The following is a 22,060-nucleotide window of genomic DNA, read 5'->3' as shown; positions in this document are numbered from 1 at the left end:
AAGGTTCCCTGTCACCACCAGGCTGGGTTAGGGGTCTCCTCTGCGCTTTCGCGGCCCTTAGTCACGTGTACGCGTTCGGTAGAGCGAATGACTATGGTCCCCAGTTCCCTGTCCCAGCCGGCTACATTTCGTTACCACCAGAGGGCGCTTTCTCACGCCGCATCTTCTATGGCTCTGAAAGTGTTAGTCACTCAGTCGTGTTTGACTCTGCGACCCCGTGGATTGTAGTCTGCCAGGCTCCTCTGTCCATATGATTATCCAGGCTAGAATACTAGAGTGGGTTGCCATTCCCTTCTCCAGGGGATCTTACCGACTCAGGGACTGAACCCAGGTCTCCTGCATTGCAGGCAGATTCTTTACGGTCTGAGCCACCAGGGAAGCCCTAAGCCCTGTAGCTCTAAACTCTTGCAAAGGTCCCCAGTTCCAGAAGGCTGAAACCCCTGGCATCTATAGCCCCTCATCTGCCGGTATCATTTCAGCCTCTGTCTCGCTCCCCACCGCCACCTCCCCCGCCACCTAACCCCCGCCACCCTGAAAGAGTACATACAGTTTCCCTTATCAAGCACCCTTCAGTTTCTTTGCCAGTGCGGTCCTCCAACAAGTACTTTTCTCCGCTTCTTTTGAGGACTTCTAGTTACTCTTTAAGCTTCAGCGTTCCCACATGCAGGGAGGGGCCCCAGGCAGAGTACACGCCTCCTTCTCCCAGCCCTGGCCACGTGGGGCTGTGGTGGTGTCTGTCCTTCCTTGCCCCTCTGGGGGAGTCACCTAGAGCAGAGGATGGTTGGAGCTGTGCGGAGGATTCCCATGTCGTGGGACCAAAACAGAAACCACTAAGGTCAGACTGGATGCTCTTTATTCTCCAGCTCTGCACTGTGGAGGGTCTGCTCCCCTGGGACCCACGGAAGGGACACCCAGCCAGCTGGGGAGCCTGGATGTGCCGGCCATCAGGGTAGGGAGCCCACGGTCACCGCCTGCTGTCCAGAATGCTGCCCACGTCCTCTAGTCACAACCGAGTAGAAGAAAAGTCCCCCTTTGTGTGGTCTACTCGGGGTGGGGGTGTGAGGCCCAGGTCATCAGCTTGTGGGCTGGCAGCGTTTCCTCAGGTGGTAGGCGAGGAACACCAGGAGAAGGAGCCCCAGCGCCAAGCTGCTGGTCCACAGGGCAGTCGACGTTGCCGGGGAACCTGGAGAGAGAGGCATCCGGAATCCTGAAGCCCACTGCAGGCTTGGGGAGCAGCCCGGCAGAGCTTGCTAAGGTCTCACAGACTGATCAGGTTCCCTGAAACTGTACAAGCGACTTAACAGTTTAAAACACCTTTGTGAAATCTACAAAAATCCCTGGACTAGCCAAAGCCCTTTGTGTGTTTAGTCACTCAGTCGTGTCTGACTCTGCGACCCCATGGACTGTAGCCCACCAGGCTCCTCTGTCCATGGAATTCTTCAGGCAAGAATGCTGGAGTGGGTTGCCATTCCCTTCTCCAGGGGATCTTCTAACAGAGATCGAACCTGGGTCTCCTACATTGCAGGCAGATTCTTTACCATCTGAGCCAACAGGAAAGCCCCCAAAGGCCTTTAGAGCAACTCTTAGGAAAGGTACATTAGGACCCTGTAGTTAGAAGTGAGCAGTCCAGGAACTTCCTGATGGTCCAGTGGCTAAGCCTCTGCACTCCCAGTGTAGGGGACCCAGGTTCCATACCTGGTCAGGGAACTAGATCCCACATGCCACAACTAAAGATACTGCAAGCTGCAACTAAGACCAGATGCAGCCAAGTAAATAAATAAAGCACCATATAAATATTAAAAAAAAGTGGGCAGTCCAGTGAGGGGCCCCTCACTACAGCTGCATTTGAAGTGTAACCAGTCTGGGTGGACAGCACTGTTCATGTAAAACACACATTGCATTTTGAAGACTTAGTCTGAAAACAAACTTCAATCATGCTTCTTAATAGACTGCATGTTGAAATGATAATATTTGAGATATATTGGGTTTGATGATATATCGTCAAACTTATTTTTACTTTTTTCCCCCCCTGAACGTGGCTTCCAGAAAAACAAATTACTGATGTGTCTGTGTCCTGTTTCTATTCCACAGGCTGTCTCAGTCCATCGAGTTTACAGGGTTTACAAAATGCTGTGACAGCTACAGAGTCCCTGAAACCTAGTTATCGCCATGCAGGCAGTTGTGACTTGTGACCCTTAAAGGGTCAGGGAAGCCCACTAGACAGCTGGGGACACAGGCGGACTAGGAGGGCACTCCTTGGCTAAGGCCTGGACACAAGGCTCCCTTCCCTCCCAGGCCCCTGCAGCCCCCAAACTTACAGATTTCCGGGACCACATACAGGTTGGCCGTGTGGCCCCCAGGGTCCAGGCGACACTGGAACCAGCCCTCAGGATGGCACCTGGGCCACAGCATGCTCCTGCTGCTCAGCCAAGCTTGGGCCCCTGCCTCCTGCGTCTCGTAGGCCTCCAGCCCGCCGGGGGCCTGGGTCCAGTGCACGGCCATGCTGGGGCCACAGGAAACCTCGCACAGCAGCTCCAAAGCCCCTGGTGCTGACGACCGGTGGATCTCCGGGAGGCACGGCCTGGTGGAGCTGTTCCTGGGTGCGGGGCCAGGACTCATTGGGCCAGGACTTGCGGGGCTGCAGGTGGAGGTCAGCTCGGGGGAGGTGGTGATGGGGGGCTTCGGGGGTGTCATGACAAAGGGTTCTGGGGTGGTTGTATCAGTGGGCTCCAGGGACGCTGTGATGCTGGGCTCTGTGGGGGTCATGGTGGGGGGCTCTGAGGAGGTGATGCTGGGGGGCTCCGGGGAGGTCAGGCCCTGCAGGACTGGAAAATGCAGCAGTCATTTGTTTTCTCCCTGCTGCCCAGGCCCCTCTCCTACCTCCCTCTCTCCACCTGGAACACATGTTTGGACCTGATCTGCTCCGAGCCCTGTCCTTCACTTGGATGAATTGCAGGGTACCCCAGTGGATAGGAGCAGGGTCGAACACACAAGTCAGATGTTGATAAAAAGGTGTCAAGAAACATTCAACAGGGGAAGAAAAGAGGCCTGTGTGTGTGTGTGTTGGGGGGGGTGGTGGTGGGACCTCTTGGGCCGGAAGATCAGGGCAAGCCTCACTGGGAAGGAGACCTGAGTGGGGTGGCGGAGCTGTAGGGAAGAGCATTCCCATGGAGGGCACAGCGATGCAAAGGTCCTGGGGCAGCACTGCCCCTGAAGTGTGGGAGGAACAGCAGTGTGAGTGAAGGGGAAGAAGGGAGGGGGATAGGGCAGGTGTGCACGGCCCTGTGGGTGGGTGCAGCCAGCTTGGACTTTCACCTGGAGGGAGGTGGGAGCCCTGGAGGGCTGCGGGCAGAGGAGGGGCAGCACCTTCGTGGGCTTGGCTCAGGGTAGGTGCGCTGCAAATCTGTTGAACGAATGAACCAGCGAGAAGTAGCCCCCTGGTTGCCACTGGGGGCCAGGCGAGGGATGGAAAGTGACTTTCCCTCCAGCTGGTGGTGCGGGACCTATCCAGGTGGAGACCCAGCGGGCGCAGGGAGGAGCCAGGACTCCCAACGAGTGGCCGGGCAGCCGCCCAGGGCTCACCAGGGACTCAGATGCTGGGCGGTATGACCTTGTTCACTTCCCCGCGGTCGCAGGCTCACCTGGAATGGGCCGGTGGCGGGTCAGCTCCAGGCCAGGCAGCCTCATGGTCACCTGGCAGTGGAGGGTGTGCAGGCTGGAGGTCTCTGAGGTGGGCAGCAGCCAGCGCTGGGTCACTTGGAACAGCTGGTCCTCACCTTCCTGGGGCTCTTCAGTCACGTCCGGGAAGTCTTCCACTCCCTCCAGTTCCCGACCCCCCAGGAGCAGGGACATGGAGAGTGTGTCAGGGCTAGCCGGTGTGACGTTGTGGGCCGTGCAGGCCACCTCCTGGTCCCTCCCTGGCACTACGGCCTCAGGGGATACAGTCAGCTGGTCTGGGAAGGCTGTGGGGGAGGGGAGAAGAGGGTGAGCTGAGGCGGGAGGTTTAGGGCTGCGCCCCAGGAGGGGGGCGTGGAGGTGGGGCTTGGGGTTCCTGGAGACTGCTGGGGCACGGGTACAGGGGAGACCCACTACGACAGCCTGTGTGGCTAGAATATAAGCTGTCAGAGTGAGTCCAGAGCAGAAAGGGCAGGGGGTGAGGTCCTGGAGGATCGGGGGTGGATGGGGGAGAGGGATGCGTGGAGAAGGGGGACTGCAGAGCAACTCTGGAGGACCTGCGAGGTGAGCTATGAGCGGGGACGTGGTGGGCAATCCGGGAAGCGTTCCAGGTGGAGATGGCCAAGGGAAGGAGGGCTCGCGTGCGCAGAGGCTGGGGGAGGGGCGGGGGCTCACCAAACACCAGGAGCCGCACGCGGTGCTGGAGGGACACGTCCCGGCAGGAGCCCACGCACACGCGGGTCCCCGCCGCAGACAGCGAGGCGTTGAGCACGTACAGGACGCTGAGGCCCGCGCCGGACTGCACGGCGCCCGGACTGGTGTCCAGGCCCCGCCACAGCACCGAGGCCTCCCTGCCGTCCGCGCAGGTCATGCGGCAGGTGAAGTTTCGCGACTCGCCCACGGCCATCGCCACCTCGCTCTCAGGTGGATCCACTTCCAGCCGCCCACCTGCGGGTGACCGCGATCTCATCCCCGCCCTCCTCCTCCCAGGCCCCTACGCGGGGTCCCCCATCACCTCCCAAACCTCCGCACGCGCGTCTGCGGCCCCTCCCAGCTCACCGCGGCCCGGCTGGAGCAGCCCCAGAAGAAGGGGAAGCAGAAGGGCGCGGCCTCGCTCCATGCTCGGCCAGGCTCTGTCCCTTGCCCGCGGGGGCGGTGGCTTAAATAGTGGCGTCCCAGGCTCCTTCCCGCCGCCCCGCGACCCCGCGACCCCGCTTCCCCTCCTCCAGCTGCTCCCCGGGGGTTTCCCGAGGGGGTTTCCCACCCTGACCCCCAACGACCCTGGAGGCGACAGAGGGGCAGGCGCTGGGGGCGAGAGGTGCGGGGGCGGGGTAGGGGAGCGGCCGAAGTCGGACAGGAGGGCAGAAGGCCTGGGCCGGTTCCAGGCCTCGCTTTTAGAAACGCAACCTCGGAAGATGGAGGCAGGAGAGGGCTGACGCCGGAGGAGCCAGGCCCGGCGTTGGCGCCAGGTTCGCGCCGTCGCGGGATTCTCGGTCTTCACTACCCGGAGCGGCCGCGCGGGGGCGGTGGGGAGCAGTCTCCTCTGAGCTGGGGCGGTCGCGCTGGGGTTCCCTGGCGGTGGACCTCCTGGAGAGGAGTCCTGGCGGAGCGAGGGGGGGGAGGTCCCCCAGGGGTGAGGATGTTGTGGGGGTGGTGGGGTCTCTTGGGGGTGATGGGGCTGCGGCCCACGGTGCCTAGGACACTCCACTACCCACCTCTGAGCTTGTCTCCCGTGCGCCTAACGGGCAGGCGGGATGGGAGCCCAAGGCCACGGAGCGTCTTCCGAGGAGACGCCTGGGAGGGGACCCACAGGAATCATCAGCCAGGCCCGAGAGCCTCGTGTCCCCAACGCCTGAATCCGTCTGCCCTTTCCATTGTGTAGACCACCCTCAGCCTGGTCCTGCGTTTCCTCAAGGCCATTCACTACCGGGCCCCAGAATGGATTTAGAAACACCCTCTGAGCATGCAGACACTCCACGGCTGCCCTGTTGCAGAGGGAAAAACCCCAACTTCAGGCCGCGGCCGGAGCCTGGGCACTTGGCAGTCTCTGGACCTGGCACGTGCCTTCTCTGCTGGGCTATGTCCAGACGCAGTCTGCTGAGTGGGAAGCACCCCAGCCAGCTTCCTCGCCCCCCCCCCCCACTTCCTCCAAGTCCTTAGAGAGGTCAAATGGCTGATGTCATATCCCCCCTGTACTGGGAATGGTCGGGGAGGGGGGGGGGCGTTTGTCTGCTGTGCCCTCTACTGTGACCCCAGACTCGGAGCACAGCAGGCACGAAGGAGGAAAAGCGTGGGGGGTCCTGGCTGCCCACCACCCCCGCCTGACTTCAGGTGTGACTTGTGCCTCAGTTTCCCTGACTTCAGAGTAAGAGAACCTGCTGGGAGATGCCAGTTTCTAAGCACTACTAGCTCTGCCCACCTGTGTTCTCAGCATCTTTTTTTTCTTTTTAATTAACTTATTTGACTGTGCTGGGGTCTTTGTTGTGGCTCTCAGCATCTTCCATCTTCCTTAGAACTGCCAGATCTTCGTTGCAGCAGATGGATCTAGTTCCCTGACCAGGGATGAACCCAGGCCCCCTACATTGGGAGCACAGTCTTAGCCCCTGGAGCACCAGGGAATGCCCTCTTCTCAACATCTTAACTGTCAGAGGCAGAACGTGGGGCCCAAGATCAGGGACTGGAGGCAGAGAGGGGGAGCTGAGGCCGAGGGGCTGGGGGCAGAGGAGGGGCTGAGGCTGGGGGGACTGGGGGCTGGGGTGAGCTGAGGAGGGGTGGCTGTAGAGGGCTGGGGACAGCAGAAGGAGGCTGAGGCTTGGCGGTCCAAGGGTTGGAGGGTGAGGCTGGGGGGCTGGGGGTGGGGGTCAGGCTGGGGGGGCCTGGCGTCAGGGGATGGGAGCTGAGATTCAGGGGGCCCAGGTGTGTCAACCCAGAGTCTGGCTTCTTTGGCCCCATCCCCCCTACCCCTAGTGCCGGGAAAGGCCGCACAGGAAGGCGGCTCCGAGGTGCGGTCCCTCCCCAGGCCGGAGGTTTGGGCCCTTCTCGGGAAGCTGGGCCCTTAACCCGGGTGGGGGGCAGCCGGCCTGGTGAATGGGTCTCTTCCCAGCCCCTGACCTGGCTTCCTGCTGCCCTGGCAGCCAAGGTCCTTGCAAGGCGTGGGCCTGCTGCCCCCACCCCCCACCGCCTGGCCCCTCCAGCTCCAAGTCTCTGCCTGTGTGAACAAAGAACCCTTGGGTTGAAGATGCCTGCAGCGATCAGAGGGCAGTGCTAAGGGGGACACGATGACCAGGGCGTCAGTGGAGGGCACCATGAGGAACGGACAGGTGGGCTCAACAGAGGAGGAATGTTCCGGGCAGAGGTGGGAGACAGGAAAGGGCGGAAACACCGAGGCAGAATAGGGGTGGGGGAGGAAAGGGATGGGCAGGTGCCTGGAGGAGCAGAGCCAGCAGCAGGGGGAGGGGATGGAAGACTGAACCCCACTCCTAGGCTGCTCGAGGGACACCTGCTTCTGCCCCTGGGTGACTGAGCCCGTGGGAGCCGCTGCCTGGAGGGCTGATGGTCTGGCTGTACCCCCTACCCTGGGCTTCCTGCTCTTGGTCCCCACTTCCCAGCATTGCCCCCTGCACAGAGGAAGTCCTCAGTGGCCTCTGCAGGAAGCCTCCTTCCCATGGAGGGTCCCGTCACCGCAGGAGGTCTGGCACTCTAGCCCCCTTCTTGCTCCCCAGGATGACCTTAGGGCTCTGCGGGGGACCTGGCTGAGCAGAGTGTCCAGAGGCCAGTGCCCTGGCCCCGGGAGACACCTGTTCCCCCAGGACCCCTGTACTCTGCCTGGCCAGCTCCCCTTGCTAGAATCACTGGTCAGTTGGGGGGCCTCATGGATTTTCTTTGGCATGAACTAGAGCCCTGGGGCAGGGCTGGGTCATTGGAGCCCCCCCATGTCAGATGCCCCATTCAACTCTGGTGCTGGAGGACCCTGGATGTCACCCTCATCCCCCTCCCTGGGTGACTTCCTGCCTGGGTGGTCTCAGGGAGGCTAGGGGAGGAGATGGCGGCTATGAGGGTCGAGGATCGCCTGTTACATAGCCCCACAGAAGGTTCTAGAGCCTGATGGGGCTGTTCCATCGGTTCTTCAGTGTCCCTGCTGGGCCCTGAATTTCCCTGGCCAAGCTGGGCTGAGGGCGCGAGGAGGGCACAGGGGCAGGACAGGCCCCAACTGACCTTAGCAGGTATGGGCAGACTCAGGCAGAGATCAACTCAGGTCTGCCCGCCCAGCACTGGCCATCCACAATTATGCACCCACTCTGTCCCTTAGGCCACCAGCCTCCAACCACTACTATCCATCCATTTACCCAGCCTTCTGTCCACTTGGCATCCAGCTGTCTATCCACCCATGCATCCACCCGCCCCCAACTGAACACCCTTCCCCATCTACCAACCCACATGTCCACTTTGGCAGCCTCAGTGTGGTGTGGTGACTGGCTGTGTTTGAGGGGGGAAGTGCTGCTCTGCTGCTCCAGGCTGTGATGAGGGGGGAGGTTACAAGGTTGTAGCACAGGGCAAACTCAGATCGCTACTGAGTTTGTAGTAGGCAGGGCTGCCAGCCAGGTGTCACTACTCACCACTTAAAATGTGATCTTTAATTTAAATATTAACCTAAAAACAGATGTTTGACCTGCTTATCAGAAAACTTTTAAGTGTGCTTGGAGCAACTTGGATTTATGAATCTACTTTCTCATCTACAATCTCATTTAAAAAATTTATTTAGTTATTTTTGGCCACTCCATGCAGCATGCAGGATCTTAGTTCCCTGAACAGATATTGAACATGTGCCCCCTGTGGTAGAAATGTGGACTATTAACCACTGGACCAGCAGGGAAGTCCCGTATTTATTTTTTTGGCCTCACGTGGGTTGGGGGGGGGCGGTGTGGGGCAGGGGCCGGGAACCGGCTCCCTGGCCTTGCAATGGATCTGCGTCCCTGAGCACAGAATGGAAATGTCTGGGTCCTCCATCGGACCCTTGCCTGAGCCCTGGGACCACTGTGCTAAGGGTTTAGGACGGTGGTTTTCACCAGGTGGACTTTTCTGGTGGCTCAGCTGATTTGTGGGAGACCTGGGTTTGATCCCTGGGTTGGGAAGATCCACTGGAGAAGGAAACAGCTACCCACTCCAGTATTCTGGCCTGGAGAATTCCATGGACTGTATAGTCCGCGGGGTCACAGAGTAGGACACGACTGAGTGACTTTCACTCTCACCAGGTAGGGGCACTAGATGACCTGGAATGGAGAGGATGGGGCCCGGCGCCAATCAGAGGTTGGGAAATCCTGGGTGGGAGGCGGTTGGTGGAGGACTTGGGAGCCTCTGGGCGCCCTGCCTGTAGACGCGGAGGGGTTGGGTTGGGGGTCACCCTGAGCCGACTCCTCGGGGAAGTTCTCTGCTCCAGGAGCCTGTTTGAAGCCCAGGGTCTCTACCCGAGACATGAATGGACCAGGAGGATGCGAGCCTGGCAGCAAGGTCTGGGTGATGGGGGGAGGGGGCTGCAAGTTCAGAGCCCAGTCAAAGTGCGATTGGGGTCGTTCTGCAGGGAGGGTGGGAAACTGGGGTCGCAGGCCTGTGCCCGCACACCTGGGTCAGGGCGTCTGGAGGGACCAGGATGGGCTTGGGAGTGCTAGGTAAGGAATGGGGCCAACGTCTAGCGTCAAGGCTGACCAGCAGGGTAAGGTCAGGATGGGCAACTGAGGTCAGGGTCCCGCTGGAGCCGAGGGTCGGTGGTCAGAAGGTCAGGTTCGGGCGGGGTTGAGGGTCAGGGTCGGGCCGGTCGCGCCTACTCGCCGTGCCGCGTCCTTGGTGACGAGCCTCTCAACCACCTGGACGCGGTGGTCCAGCTCGGATCGGCCCCCGAAGGTGCCCGTAACCTACAGCGAGGAACTCAGGAACGCCCCGGCGAGCGTTCGGGTCTCCCGGGAGAACCACGGTCCCCTGGGCCGCCCCGCGCTTCCAGACTACGACTCCCGACATGCCGCAGGCGCCGGGGTGGCGGCCGGGGGCGCGTTTCCCACAAGGCCGACAGGAGGGCAGCGCCCCTCTAGCCCCGCACTGGCCAGCGAGGCGGCATGGCCCTCGGTTCTGAGCGAAGAGGGCTCCTGTCCGCGCGTAATTTAGCACCGATGGCGGCGTTGTGCGTCTTTGAGGTCACGCCCCCGCGGCTCCTGCTGCACTGGCACCGCTTGGGACTCGGGCGAGAGCTCCTGAGGCCGGGGATATACGGCGAGGCCGGGGGTCATACATCCCGAACCGAAAGGTCCGGGTCGCGAGGAACTACACCGCTAGGTCTGGACCGCGGAAATCGAGGCTTCGGGGGCGTCTCAGGGACTGGGGTGGGGTCGTGACAAGGGTCGTGTAATTGGGCGGGGTCCGTGCTAGGCGGTCAGGGTCCTTGTTGCCAGATGGCCAGGGTTCGGTCGCCCGGCCCAGGGTCGCGGTGTTGGGGCCCTGAGTGTGTTCTCTAGCGCTGGAGGATGACCAGGTTCATGCTGAGGCTGGATTTGTCGCACGGGTCCAGATAAGGATCATTCATTAAGTCACCGAGTAGTTATTGAGCACCTGTGTGTCCATGCTCAGCCGTGTCCACGCCTTTGGGACTCCTCTGTCCATAGGATTCTCCAGGCGAGAATACTGGAGCCGGTAGCCATCTCCTACTCCCAGGATCTTCTGGACCCGAGGATGGGACCCGCGTCTCTTGCATCACCTGCACTGACAGGTGGATTCTTACCACTGCACCACCTGGGAAGCCACTAGTCTCCAAGCATTGTTCTAGGTGCTTGAGAGACAGCAGAGAGCAAAGTGGGCAGACCCGGTCTGGAGGGTCTTCTGTTCTAATTGGGGCGGGAAGGGACCAGGAGGTATAAGCGTTAAGTATACTAAACAGGCAGCAGTGTGCCCATGGGACTTCCCAGGTGGCACTGGTGGTAAAGAACCTGCTTGCCAATACAGGTAAGAGACTCGGGTTCGACCCCTGGGCCTGGAAATCCCCTGGAGAAGGGCATGGCAACCCTCTCCAGTATTCTTGCCTGGAGAATCCCATGGACAGAGGAGCCTTGCGGGCTACAGTCCATGGGGTCACAGTCAGACACGACTGAAGCGACTTAGCACTGGAGCACTAGAGTGTGCTTATAAATGTTGAACAGCTAGCACTTTTAGGGCAAAAAGCCCTGCTCTGTGCACATACTAATTCTGGGGTGTAAATACTCCCTTCATGGGTGCTTTCAAGCTGCCATCATGACATCAGCTTGCAAATAAAACTTCTGCAAATTGAAGCCAGCTCTCAAAAGCCCCAGCCCAGCACTGCACTGGGGGTCAATGCTGTCCTATATTAGTGGGTGATAAACACAGTGGGAAGGGCTTCCCAGGTGGCTGAGCAGAAAAGAATCCTCCTGCCAGTGCGGGAGCTGCAGGAGACCTGGGTTCGATCCTTGGGTGGGGAAGCCTGGAGGAGGAGATGGCAATCCACTCCAGTATTCTTGCTGGGATAATCCTATGGATAGAGGAGCCTGACGGGCTATGTCCATGGAGACTGGGACACGTTTGAGTGACTGAGCACACGCACAAAGGCAGTGAGAAAAAGGGGAATTGGCAGTGTGGAGGTCGGGCATGTATAGGGTGACACTGGGTGGCCACATGGGAAAGAGCAAAGACTTGGGGGAAGGGATGAGAATTAGGAAGCATCTGTGTGGGAAGGGGTGTACCAGGTAGAAGATACAGTATATGCAAAGGCCTTGCAGCTGGAGCTGCCTGGCGAGCTCCCGGAAAGCAAGGAGGCCAGAGGGGCATCCCTAGGGATGGGGAATGCCATTGAGGGGAGATAGGACCTGGTTGTGGTCAGGTCAGACTTGGTGGGCCTCAGGAAAGCCTGCTAGACCCTCTCAGCCCCCCAGTTTGAGGCCTTCTTTCCCAGGAACCTTTTGTCTTCGTCTTCATAACGGGGACTAGGCAGTCGTGCAGCCGAGGACCCAGAGGAACAGGAGAGCTACTCCCTCCCCGCCTGGCGGGGTCCCTTTTGGTCTGAGTGGGGAGCTGGCTCTTTCCTGAATGGAGGCATGAGGGGAGCTGGAAAGTTTGCTGGGTCCTTCCGGAATGGAGGCAGGAGGCGAGCTGGCAGGTTCGCTGGGTCCTTGTCCATCTGAGAAGAACAAGGCTTCCTTGTTAGTATCCCCGGCTTCCTGGAACAAAGGGGCAGGCAGCCACCAAGGCACGTGAGCCTGAGTCAGGCCCTGCCGAGGGACAATTGTGAGCACCCTGGGGAGGTGGGAGGTGAGAGATCGCAGGCCAGAGGGCAGAGGGAGAGTTGACACTGCGTGGGGCAGTGTCCTGAGAATACCTGCCCCCCGGCCTGCCCCACCCACTGTGCCAGGGACAGAATAGCAGGATGGCCTATAATCCAGCTTCTCACTTTCAGCACCCAGACAGCTTTAGAGATGGTGGGGAACCTCAGCTCAACTGTGTCAATAGCCCCCACCCCTTTTTCTGTGGGTGTCTGTGCACTGGGTCTGGGCCAGTGATGTGCTGACCCCAGGACAGGACACGCACAGCTTCGCCTCTTCTGTGTGTGTGTATATGTGTGTTTGTGTGTGTGTGTGTGAGAGAGAGAGAGAGAGAGAGAGAGACAGGAAGGAGTGGGGAGAAAGGACAGTAAACTGCTGAAGAAAGCAGCTGGTCTGAGCTCAGGTCCTTCAGAGTTTCCACTCTTGACGCCTCTCTCCTAATGCTGTCCGCTCCTCTCCTCTGCTCCGGTCTCCAGGGCTCCCACCTCCTCAGGTTCACAGCCAAGGTATACCTGCACCCACAGAACCCACAGATGACCAGCAGCCCACCCCGTACAGCTGGTCCATGTGCATCTCCTGCTGGAGCCCCAAGCCCCCAACCCCAAGACTGAACTCATGATCATCTAAAGGCTGCCCTGGGACTCCCCAGTGGTCCAGTGGTTAAGACTCGCTGCTTCCACTGCAGGGGGCAGTGGGTTCAATCCCTAGTTGGGGAACTAACTGACCAAAACGTAATGCCCCATAAATATTTATACAAAATAGAATAAAATATGTAAAGCCTGCCCCTCCCACCTCTGCTTCCTCCCAGGTACCTGCAGCTCCATCCTTTGAGGTGAGCCAACCAAAGCTCTGGGGCTCTGTAGCTCCCTCCCTCGGTCAAATCCTCTTGCAGACCTTGTTTCCAGTTTTAAAGCAGACCCAGAACCCCTGCTTCTCGCCCACTCTTCCATCCCTGCTCAGCTGGCCCCACCATCCCCCAACCCCAATTCCCCCTCCCATCTTCACTCCCCACCTTCTCCCCCACCATCGCCCCATCATCTCTCTGTCATCCATCACCCCTCCCCCACCCCGTCGTCCCTTCTCCCAGGGTCCTAGTGCTGCCCACGGCCTGTTCTCCCGGAAACCGCCAGAGGGCGCTTGTGAGCAGAGAGCGGGGTGCGGCCCTGCTCAGCCCCTTCCGCGCCCCGGGCCCTCACCTCCTGCCCCAACCCCTCGCTCATCCTCCCCGCGGCCCCTCCCACCCGCCAGGCGCGGGGCTGCCCCAGAGCCTTTGCACAGGTGGTGCTCCCGTCAGGTGCCGCCAGGTGCGCCCTCTCACCAGGTCTCCCTGCTCTCTCCCCACCTCCCTCTGGTCTCTGCTCCGGTGACTTCCCCACTGAGGCCTCCCAGGCTGCACACCCACAGCCCTGGCCCCTTCTGACCACCCCCCTCCCCCGCATTCTTCTTCTACTTGCCTGCCTGTCTAAGTGGAAAGGAGAGGTGGGGAGGTTGTGGGTTTCCTTCACCCCTGTTTCCCCGGTGCCGGAGACTGCCTGGCCCACAGCTCTGTCCTGGTGGAATTAGTAGCTGTGATGAGGGCTGTAATCAGAGGAGCACTGGCTGTATTTAGGCCTCGGCTCAGCTGGGCAGCCTCAGTGGATTCTGCCCGCACCGGGGCCGGAGCCCTGCTCTCACGCCCAGATGGGCTTCCGTTTTCAAATTCTCTGGCTTGCCCTCTGCTGCCCATGTCAGTTTGGATTAAAATGCAGCTTGTGCCCCTGTAGACTTTGAGTTGTTCACATCTCAGCCCACCTGCTGAAGTGAAGATTTCTGGGCTAAAGAGAAAGAAGTGGGCCAACAGTGGTGGCCAGGTGGGCTGTGGGGGATGAGCTCGAGTGGGGTGGGGCCTGGGCCTGGGGGTCCGCCGAACACCCTGCACAGGCTCAGGCTGCCTGTTCTTCCTGTTCGCTGCCCCCCACCTCCCAACTCTGTGTTAGCTCTTGGCTTCTCACAGTCAGAAAGGGGAATGGAACCCTGGATGGATTCTGAATGTAGGGTCTCATCCCAGAGGGGCTGGGTCACCAAGAGGAAATGGAGGCGGTGGGAGCCGAGTCCAGTGTTTCCAGCTCTCTTCACTCCAGGGCTGACCCAGGTAGCCTGGGCTGGGGGCCTAAATGGGGAGGGCTGGGTCCTTCCATCCCCTGTCCTGGGCCCCAAGGCTGGCCAGTTCCTGGGCTCCTGCACATCTAGCCAGTGTGGGTCCCTGAGAAGCACCCATGGGCAGGAGGAGAGGGAAGTGGGGATTCATCCCCCATCTCCCACTTCTGTCCCTGACTCTGTTGAGGAGCACATGGCTCATTGAGTGTCGGGGCCACCGGTGCCTGAGGATGGAGGGCTGTGGGCTGATGGGCAGAAGCATGTGTCTCTGGGGAGGGGAGCAGGTGAAGGCCCCGAGGTTCCCATCCAAGGGGAAGGAAGCCAGTTGTTGTGGCCACAGGGTTGTGAATGAGGGCTGAGGGCTAGGAGTCCAGGGCAGAGGGGAGCAGGATGAGACAGGGAGGGCTTGGGTTTTATCCTTAGGATGAGGGAAATCCAGAGATTCCAGCACACCCAGAAAACTGAGCAGGAATTAGAACCTGGGAGAAGCCCTTGTGCCAAGCTTTGCTCTAAAACCTGAGTCAGTGTTCCATGCAATCCCTACACTCCCTCCCCCCCACACTGCCGCCCCCTTCCCCCGACTCACCCTCCCTTCCTCCCCACTCTGTCTTCCCTCCTGTGACCAGAGGAGGTCAGCATCCACACCTCTCATGCGATGCTAGGATAATTAAACACTGTGATGCTGGCCCAGGATACCTGAGTCCCAAGCTAGTAACCTAGTGACTGGGACAGGGTAAATGCCTCTGGCTTCACACAGACTTCCCCCAGAGCCTGCAAGTCTGCAGTGCTGCCGGCCTGCTGTCCTGATGTCATTGATTCACCGCACTGGTTTCTTGTTGATCCTTTTAAAGAATCAGCTTTTTGGTGGTGGTGTTGGGGCTTCATTAATTCTTTCTACAGTTTTCTGTTTCATGCATTTCTACTTCGTTTTTAAAATCTCCCTCTGTCTACCCACTTGGACTCTTACATTTTTCTAGTTTTTAAAGGTGAAACCTGAGGTCATTGATTTTAAGATCTTCCTTTCTATATTTTTGTTTATTTACTTGTCAGCACTGGGTCTTAGTTGCGGCATGTGGAACCTAGTTTCCCGACCAGGGGTCAAACCGGGGCCCCCTGCACTAGGAGTTGGGAGGCTTAGCCACTGGACCACCAGAAAGTTCCAAGATCTTTTCTAACATAGCATTTAAGACTTGTTTTTTGACCTTTGACACAGACTATAACATTTTGAATAAAAAGGTTCAAAAATTATAGAATGCCTAAAAATCGTATGGTATGCGAATGGTCACTCAGAACACCTGTTAACACGTTGCACTGCAAAAGGGCGTGACCACACAGCAGCAAACAAGGACGCTCTGAAGACAAGGAATGTGAACTCTGCTTGGCCAAGCTTACCTGAGCCCGGTCTCAGAGCCCGACATGGGTTGGGGTAGGGGGAGCCTCCCTGTGTCAGGGACAGTGACGCTCTGTGTCGCTGGCTTCTGGGAGGAGGGGGCTTCCTAGACGACCACAGCCAACCCTTGGCCCACGTGGCTCCTGTCCCAGACTCAGCTCGGCCCCCTCCTATCCTGAAATGCAGTGACCACTCATCCTGCCCTGCTCTTTGTTCGCAGAACATGTAACACCTTTTAAGGTATGAAGAGCTCCTTTATACATTTACTGCTTATTTCCTCTTGCCCCCTGACCTCAGCTCTGGTCTGTCTCTTCCTGTCATGTCCCCCAGCCCAAGCAGAAACTAGTACAGAGTCGGTGTTCAGTGAGAACTTCCTAGATGAGGGTAGGAGGGGAGGAAGGAATGCTTCTTGGCCCCGAGTGGCAATCTTGGACTGTGCCTCGGCCTCCCCAGCTGTAGAAACAGGGTCACACTGCCCATGATCTCGCCCGTCCCTCCTGCCACCAGGCTGTGGATGTCCTGTTTGTGGCTCCAGCTCCCGGGATCCTGCTCTGGCCTGGGCTGCCCAGCTTGGCTGGCTCCCGGGGGACCGGCTCTGCTGACACTGGACTCTTTCCTGGACTGTCCGGCCGCCTGGCCGACACTCGATCCTGGCCCCACTTCCAGGCCAGTGACCGCCGGCCAGCCTGATCAGGCCAGGGCCCCAGACTCCCTGCTGTGGGACAAGGGGCCGTCTGTGCCGTTCCGGATGGTGTGGTTGGCCGGGGCTCTGCCAACCCTGCAGGAGCTGCCAGCATCAAGGACAGTGCCGGCACCTGTGGCCCAGAGCTGCACGGCCAAGGAGCAGACACCAGGAGCCAGGGGCATCCGCCCACTATGGGGACCCTCACCTGCGACCCGGCTCCACAGCTCACCCCGGCGCCTCTGGGCCGGCGGACCACTGACTGTCAGATCCCGGAGACCAGCCTGAGGAGGACCTGCGGGGTGGCCACCTTGGAGCATGGTAGGTGGGCAAGGGGCCCTGTGGAGGTGGGACACTTCCCTGCTCTCATCCCCCCACCCAGATGGGGTTTGGAAGGCATGGGAGCCCAGCTGGAGGCAGGAATTTCTGGCAAGCCCCTGCATTTCCCAGAACCTCAATTTTCCTTCCTGCAGGATTGGTGTGAACCTGGCATTTTTGTGGGCCCTTGAGTCCAGTATCGTAAAGTCAGACACCTTTCCTGGTGCTGAGTATACAGTGGCCATAGAGCAGCAAAGGTCCTGTGGTGGGGATGGACATTAGGAACGACAGACGAGAAGCCCTTGCAGTCTGTTCACTGCTGATAGCGACCTTGGAGAAAAGGCAGCAGAGAGGCTGGGAGCCTGTGCAGGGGCAGAAAACGAAGAGATTCCTGGGGCAGCTGAGTCTCCTGATTCTGCCATGGACTCTAGGATCTTAGGGCCCGTTCACGCCACAGTTCTCCACCCCTAACAAGGCAGCTGGTGTGAGACTGTGGGACTGACATTATTGCAGAGGCCACCAAACACTGCCACTGTGACAGTGTGTCTCCATGTCTGGGGTCAGTTTCCCCACTGGTGACCATGTGTCTCCAAGTCTGGGGTCAGTTTCCCCACTGGTGACCATGTGTCTCTGAGTCTGGGGTCAGTTTCCCCACTGGTGACCATGTGTCTCCGAGTCTGGGGTCAGTTTCCCCACTGGTGACCATGTGTCTCCGAGTCTGGGGTCAGTTTCCCCACTGGTGACCATGTGTCTCTGAGTCTGGGGTCAGTTTCCCCACTGGTGACCATGTGTCTCCGAGTCTGGGGTCAGTTTCCCCACTGGTGACCATGTGTCTCTGAGTCTGGGGTCAGTTTCCCCACTGGTGACCATGTGTCTCTGAGTCTGGGGTCAGTTTCCCCACTGGTGACCATGTGTCTCTGTGTCTGGGGTCAGCTCCCCCACCGGTGACCGTGTGTCTCTGAGTCTGGGGTCAAACTTTCCAAGGTGCCCTGGCCCTGCAGCCCCTCCCTCCTATGACTCACAAAGCCCCTGTCACTCCTCACTCCCCCTGCCGGGGGAAGGCAACCCCTCCTCCCCCACCCCTGTCATGGAGGTTGGCTGGGAGGCCGGGTGGGGGCTCTGGGGCTGGTCCCTGGGTTCCCCCTCCATCTATCAGGGTGAGCAACCCAAGGATTCTGGTCACAGGGTCTGGGCCAGGCTTGTATGCCCTGCCTTCCACCGTTGGCTACATCAACCACGACTGCACCAGGGTAACCGGTCCTGCCTACTCACTCTTCCGGAGGCCCATTGAGGGTAAGGCCGGTGGGGGTGGAAGGGGTGTGGGGGGTGGACCTCCAATCTCCCACTGGAGCACTTCCTATCTCCTTAGATCCAGGCCCTTACTGATCAGGCAGGAAGCTGGGAGGGTGCATAGGTCACACCCCTACTGTGTGACCTCAGGGAAGCTGCTGTGCCTCTCTGGTCCGTTTCCTCATGGAAGGGGAGTAGTGGGCGGTGTTCTCCTTCCTGCTTGACTCAGGAAAGCTGTGTCTCAGTTTCCCGTGCTGTAAGCAATGAGGGCACAGTCCTTACCAAGTTGTAGTCAAGACTACACCTTGGAAGCCTGGAGAGGTTCATGAAGTGAGAATTAGGTGGTTTCAAAGTGGCTACCACAGCGCCTGGTCTCTATCAGTAAAGAAGGACCCTGAGTGTGGGGGTGGCCTCCAGGCCTCCATCAGTGGGATGGGGGCTCCCGGGCCATGGTGTCCCACAGGACACAGGGAGGTGGAAGGCGACCTTTCATGTTTGGATAGGAAAGGCTGGCGAGACCGCAGGCTGTGGACAGTCACTGCTGCCTGCGCCTTCACAGCGATGCCTGCAGGTGACTTCACCCCACATTCTAGAGCACTTGGGGTCCTGAGTGGGCTGGGCAGGGGGCTGGAAGGGTTTTTGCTCTGTGAGGACTTTGATTCGTGTGGACAGAGGCTCCTTTGGAGGGGTGGGGCTCACAACCTCTTCCCAGTCTTCAGAATCAGCATCCACCCCAAACCCAGGCGCCTCTGAGGGGCCCCGGAGGCACATAAGGGAGTTAGCACTGCACCTGTCATGAAGAAGGACTGAGAACTGGGTCTCTGGCCCAGAGCAACCTGGACTGCCAGGCTCTCTTCCCAGTCATAGGAGCCCATCCCAGGACAGAGGGACAGACAGACTGGGGAGTTGGGTTACTGGTGGTTAGTGTAGACTTTGCTGAGTGCCCAGAGCAGACTCTTGGAGGTGGGGGCATGGGAGCTGGGCTTTGTAGGATGAATAGAAATTTGGTCCGCCCCGAGAAGAAGGGGACTCAGGGCAGATCTTGTAGCACAGGCAATGGCCTTGAGGTGAGAAATGACATGAGCAGGGCTGTGCCTGTTTGTCAAGACCATGCTTCATGTGTGCGCACCATGTCACATATGCACATGTACACATGGTCCTTAACCCCATGAATCCATGTCAGACCTACTACTCTCAGACGCAAATGCACTGATCCCAGAGTGGGCTTATAAACAGTGCCAGTGGCCATCACAGTAAGGTTCACGAGTATTAAGTGCAGGCACCAGACCACCCTATCCCGAGGATCATCTCCTCTTCAATCTTTGCATCCTGCTGGTGTGAGGAGGAGACTGGCCGGTTGGGCCGAGAGCTTCCTCAGGACCAGCTCTCAGAGGCCGACTCAAGCCCTGCCCCCCCAGGCTGGTCGAATGCTAGCATACCCCAGCTCTGCAGGGCTCTCCTCTGACCGAAGCTTACTAGGCCCTAGTTACTTTAACTCTACACACAATTCTAAGGGTCCCCCAAGCTGCTGACAGAGAGGTTGGAGGTTGGGGGTGGGGCACAGCTCTGATTTCAAGTACATAGATGGTCAACATGACCCCATACCCCAGGTCTGGGCAGTCACCCCTCCATAGGCTGAGTTTCCTGCCCTTCAGGACATGGCAGGGGCCTCAGGGTTAGTGAGGGCATCAACTGGGGGCAAAGTCACTGGAGCTGCCCTCGAGACCCTGGGCTCTCCCCCCCCCCCCCCCAGCACCTCCCCAGGAGACCAGCCCTGGGCCAGTCTACTTCCTGGACTCGAAAGTCACCCGCTTCGGCCGCAGCTGCACCCCTGCCTACTCCATGCAGGGCCGGGGCAAGTCTCCTGGTGAGTATCTAATTTGAGCTAACCCCGCCCACAGGACCCTGCCCCTTCAGGGTCTCAGCGAGTCTTGCACCTCCCTCCCTTTTTGCCCCACCCCCACCAATTTCTTAGATTTTCAGTGTCTTTGGAATGACGAAATCCAGTGGACTCAGAAGAGGGGTCAGGGACCCTAAGAGAACCTGAACGGGTAAAGTGGGTCAGGCTAATGTGACCCAGTACACATGTGGGCACATGTCTACTCAGCCATCCATCCATCTACTCACCCATCCATCATCCATCTACTCACCCATCCATCCATCCATCCATTCATCTACTTACCCATCATCCATCCACTCACCAGTCCATCCGTCCACTCACCCATCCATCTGTCTGTTCATCCATTCATCCACCCTTCCATCCATCCACCCACTCACTCACCCACCCACTCACTTACCCATCTATCCATGTACCCACTCACCCATCCAACCATCCTTCCATTTACCCATCCATCCATCTACCCATCCATCCACCCATCCATCCATCCATCTGTCCACCCACTCACCCATCCATCCACAGTCTGTCTATTGATTCATCTACAACTCCCTGAATCCGTCATCTGCTCATTCACTCATCACCTACCCACTCACTACCCATCCTTCTGTTGACCCATCCACTCAAACATGCACTAAGCCAACTGCTGAGCATTGAAGTAGATTTGACTCATTCTTGCTTTTTGTAAGACCCCAGCCTGGTGTGGTTAGATCCAGGTGGGGACCTCTCACCTCAGTGTGGCCATGTCTGGAGAGGCAGAGAGACCCAAATCAGGGGGAACCTGGAAGGGCTGTGAGGGCTCTCCGTAGGAGCATGTGGGGAAGGCATGGGGAGAAGGGGATTTGGGGGCTGTCTTAAGGTGGAGAAGCAGCTCCTGGGAGGTGGGAATGGGAAACAGGAGGTATGCCCAGCAGAGGACTGAGCTTGGACAAAGGCTGGAGGCTTGAAAAAGAGGGCAGCCGGGCTGCTGTGAACTCCACAATGCATATGGCGGGGGAGCCACGCCGGGTCTTGGAGGAGGTGAGGACTCTGTCCACTGCCCATTCTTACAGGTCTGGAGGTGACACCCGGCCCTGGTGCTTACAGCCCAGAGAAGGTGGCCCCCATGCGCCAGCGGACGCCTCCAGCTTTCACCCTGGGCTCCCGCCTCCGCCCACGGCCCCTGAACACCTCAGCCCCTGCCCCCAACACCTACACCCTGCCCTCCCTCTGGGGCTCGCAGGTCTTCACCAAGCCCAGCAGCCCCAGCTACACTGTGGCTGGCCGCACGCCCCCCGCCCGCCCCCCGCAGGACCCTGCGGAGATACCCGGCCCTGGCCAGTATGACAGCCCGGACCCCAATGCCTACCGTCAGCGCCGGCCGGCCTTCACCATGCTGGGGCGGCCCCGAGCCCCACGGCCCCCAGATGAGACACCCGGCCCTGGCAGCCACAGCCCCGAGCAGGTCACTGTGACCATGGCCAGGGCCCCGGCATTCACCATGGGCATCCGCCACTCCAAGCGGGCTACCACCATGGCCACAGACCCCGCACCCTGACGCCCTCGTGGCAGGTGACAGGATGCCTGGCCCACTCCTGGGTTGAGCCTCAGTCTCCTGTGCTGTGAAGTGGCGGGGTAGGCAGGCGGTTGTGTGGGGGGGGGGGGAGCCTAGGAGAAGCCAGGGTGGGGGAAGGCACCTCCTTCCTTCCTGTCTTCTGAAAGGTCCAAGGTCCTTCTAGGCCACTGCTTTCTCCAGTCCCGGGGCCTGTGATCCCATGGTCCCCACAGGGTGAGTCTCCTTCCAGCGTCCCACTTTCTTCTGTCCAGGTCACACCGGGCCAGGCCAGGCCAGGTGGAAAAAGGGACACTCTGGCCTTCCCCAGCCACTGGCCAGAGACACGGCTTCCTGTGTCCTACAACTCAGTGTCCGCCCGCAAGGACCTGGGTCCCCAGCATGGCTCGGGTTTCTGCCTCACTTGGGCTCATCCCTGCTACTCATGGAAGGGCTGTTTGGGCCCAGATCCTGCTGGAGGCAGCCCTGCCGCCCTCCCTACCTGCTCCACCCTCTAGCCGCCTGCCAATAAAATTCTGGGGCACCGGCAGCCGTCAGCATCATGGTTGCATCTGTTCATGCCACAGGAAGGAAACCTGAACACTGCTGTCAGATGCCAGCCCCTAACTCTGCAGCCCCCTGGGCACCTGGATGGGACTGAAGAAGGGGTCCAGGACTGGAGGAGGCGAGCCATGGGGCAGGGGCTTTGAGTGGAGGTAGCCAGCCTGGTAGGCTTCTTGGAAGAAGGGACACCAAAGCTGGGCTTTGAAGGATGAATAGGAACTTGATGAAGCTGAACATTTGCCACAGTAGGCGCCTACCGTGTTCC

The 22,060-nt window shown here is 59.3% G+C and overlaps 2 protein-coding genes across 5 annotated transcripts; one reads left to right on the top strand and one right to left on the bottom strand.

The window, feature by feature from the left end:
* Window positions 1-853: 853 nt before the first annotated feature.
* On the bottom strand, window positions 854-5,072 carry MADCAM1 (mucosal vascular addressin cell adhesion molecule 1). The gene is made up of 5 exons (XM_065918403.1): window positions 4,735-5,072; window positions 4,351-4,623; window positions 3,642-3,962; window positions 2,319-2,825; window positions 854-1,183 (listed from the first exon to the last, which is right to left on the bottom strand). Exons 1-5 carry the CDS (start codon window positions 4,793-4,795, stop codon window positions 1,074-1,076), a joined length of 1,272 nt encoding a protein of 423 aa, XP_065774475.1. The 5' UTR covers window positions 4,796-5,072; the 3' UTR covers window positions 854-1,073.
* Window positions 4,113-21,252, top strand: CIMAP1D (CIMAP1 family member D). 4 transcript variants are annotated; one of them, XM_065918405.1, is made up of 5 exons: window positions 4,113-4,239; window positions 16,024-16,519; window positions 17,702-17,809; window positions 19,560-19,673; window positions 20,753-21,252. In XM_065918405.1, the coding sequence occupies exons 2-5, from the start codon at window positions 16,393-16,395 to the stop codon at window positions 21,235-21,237; spliced, it is 834 nt and encodes a 277-aa protein (XP_065774477.1). In that variant the 5' UTR covers window positions 4,113-4,239; window positions 16,024-16,392; the 3' UTR covers window positions 21,238-21,252. The 4 variants fall into 4 exon arrangements, with proteins under 4 accessions (XP_065774477.1, XP_065774476.1, XP_065774479.1 ...); XM_065918404.1 differs by having other exon boundaries at window positions 4,184-4,239; window positions 15,847-16,519; XM_065918407.1 differs by having other exon boundaries at window positions 4,192-4,239; window positions 16,426-16,519.
* The last annotated feature ends 808 nt before the right edge of the window (window positions 21,253-22,060 follow it).

Source organism: Muntiacus reevesi, chromosome 1, assembly GCF_963930625.1.
Source record: "Muntiacus reevesi chromosome 1, mMunRee1.1, whole genome shotgun sequence".
Taxonomy (NCBI): Eukaryota; Metazoa; Chordata; class Mammalia; order Artiodactyla; family Cervidae; genus Muntiacus; species Muntiacus reevesi.
The sequence above is the reverse complement of the archived record's forward strand: the minus strand, read 5'-3'. Positions and strand labels throughout refer to the sequence as shown.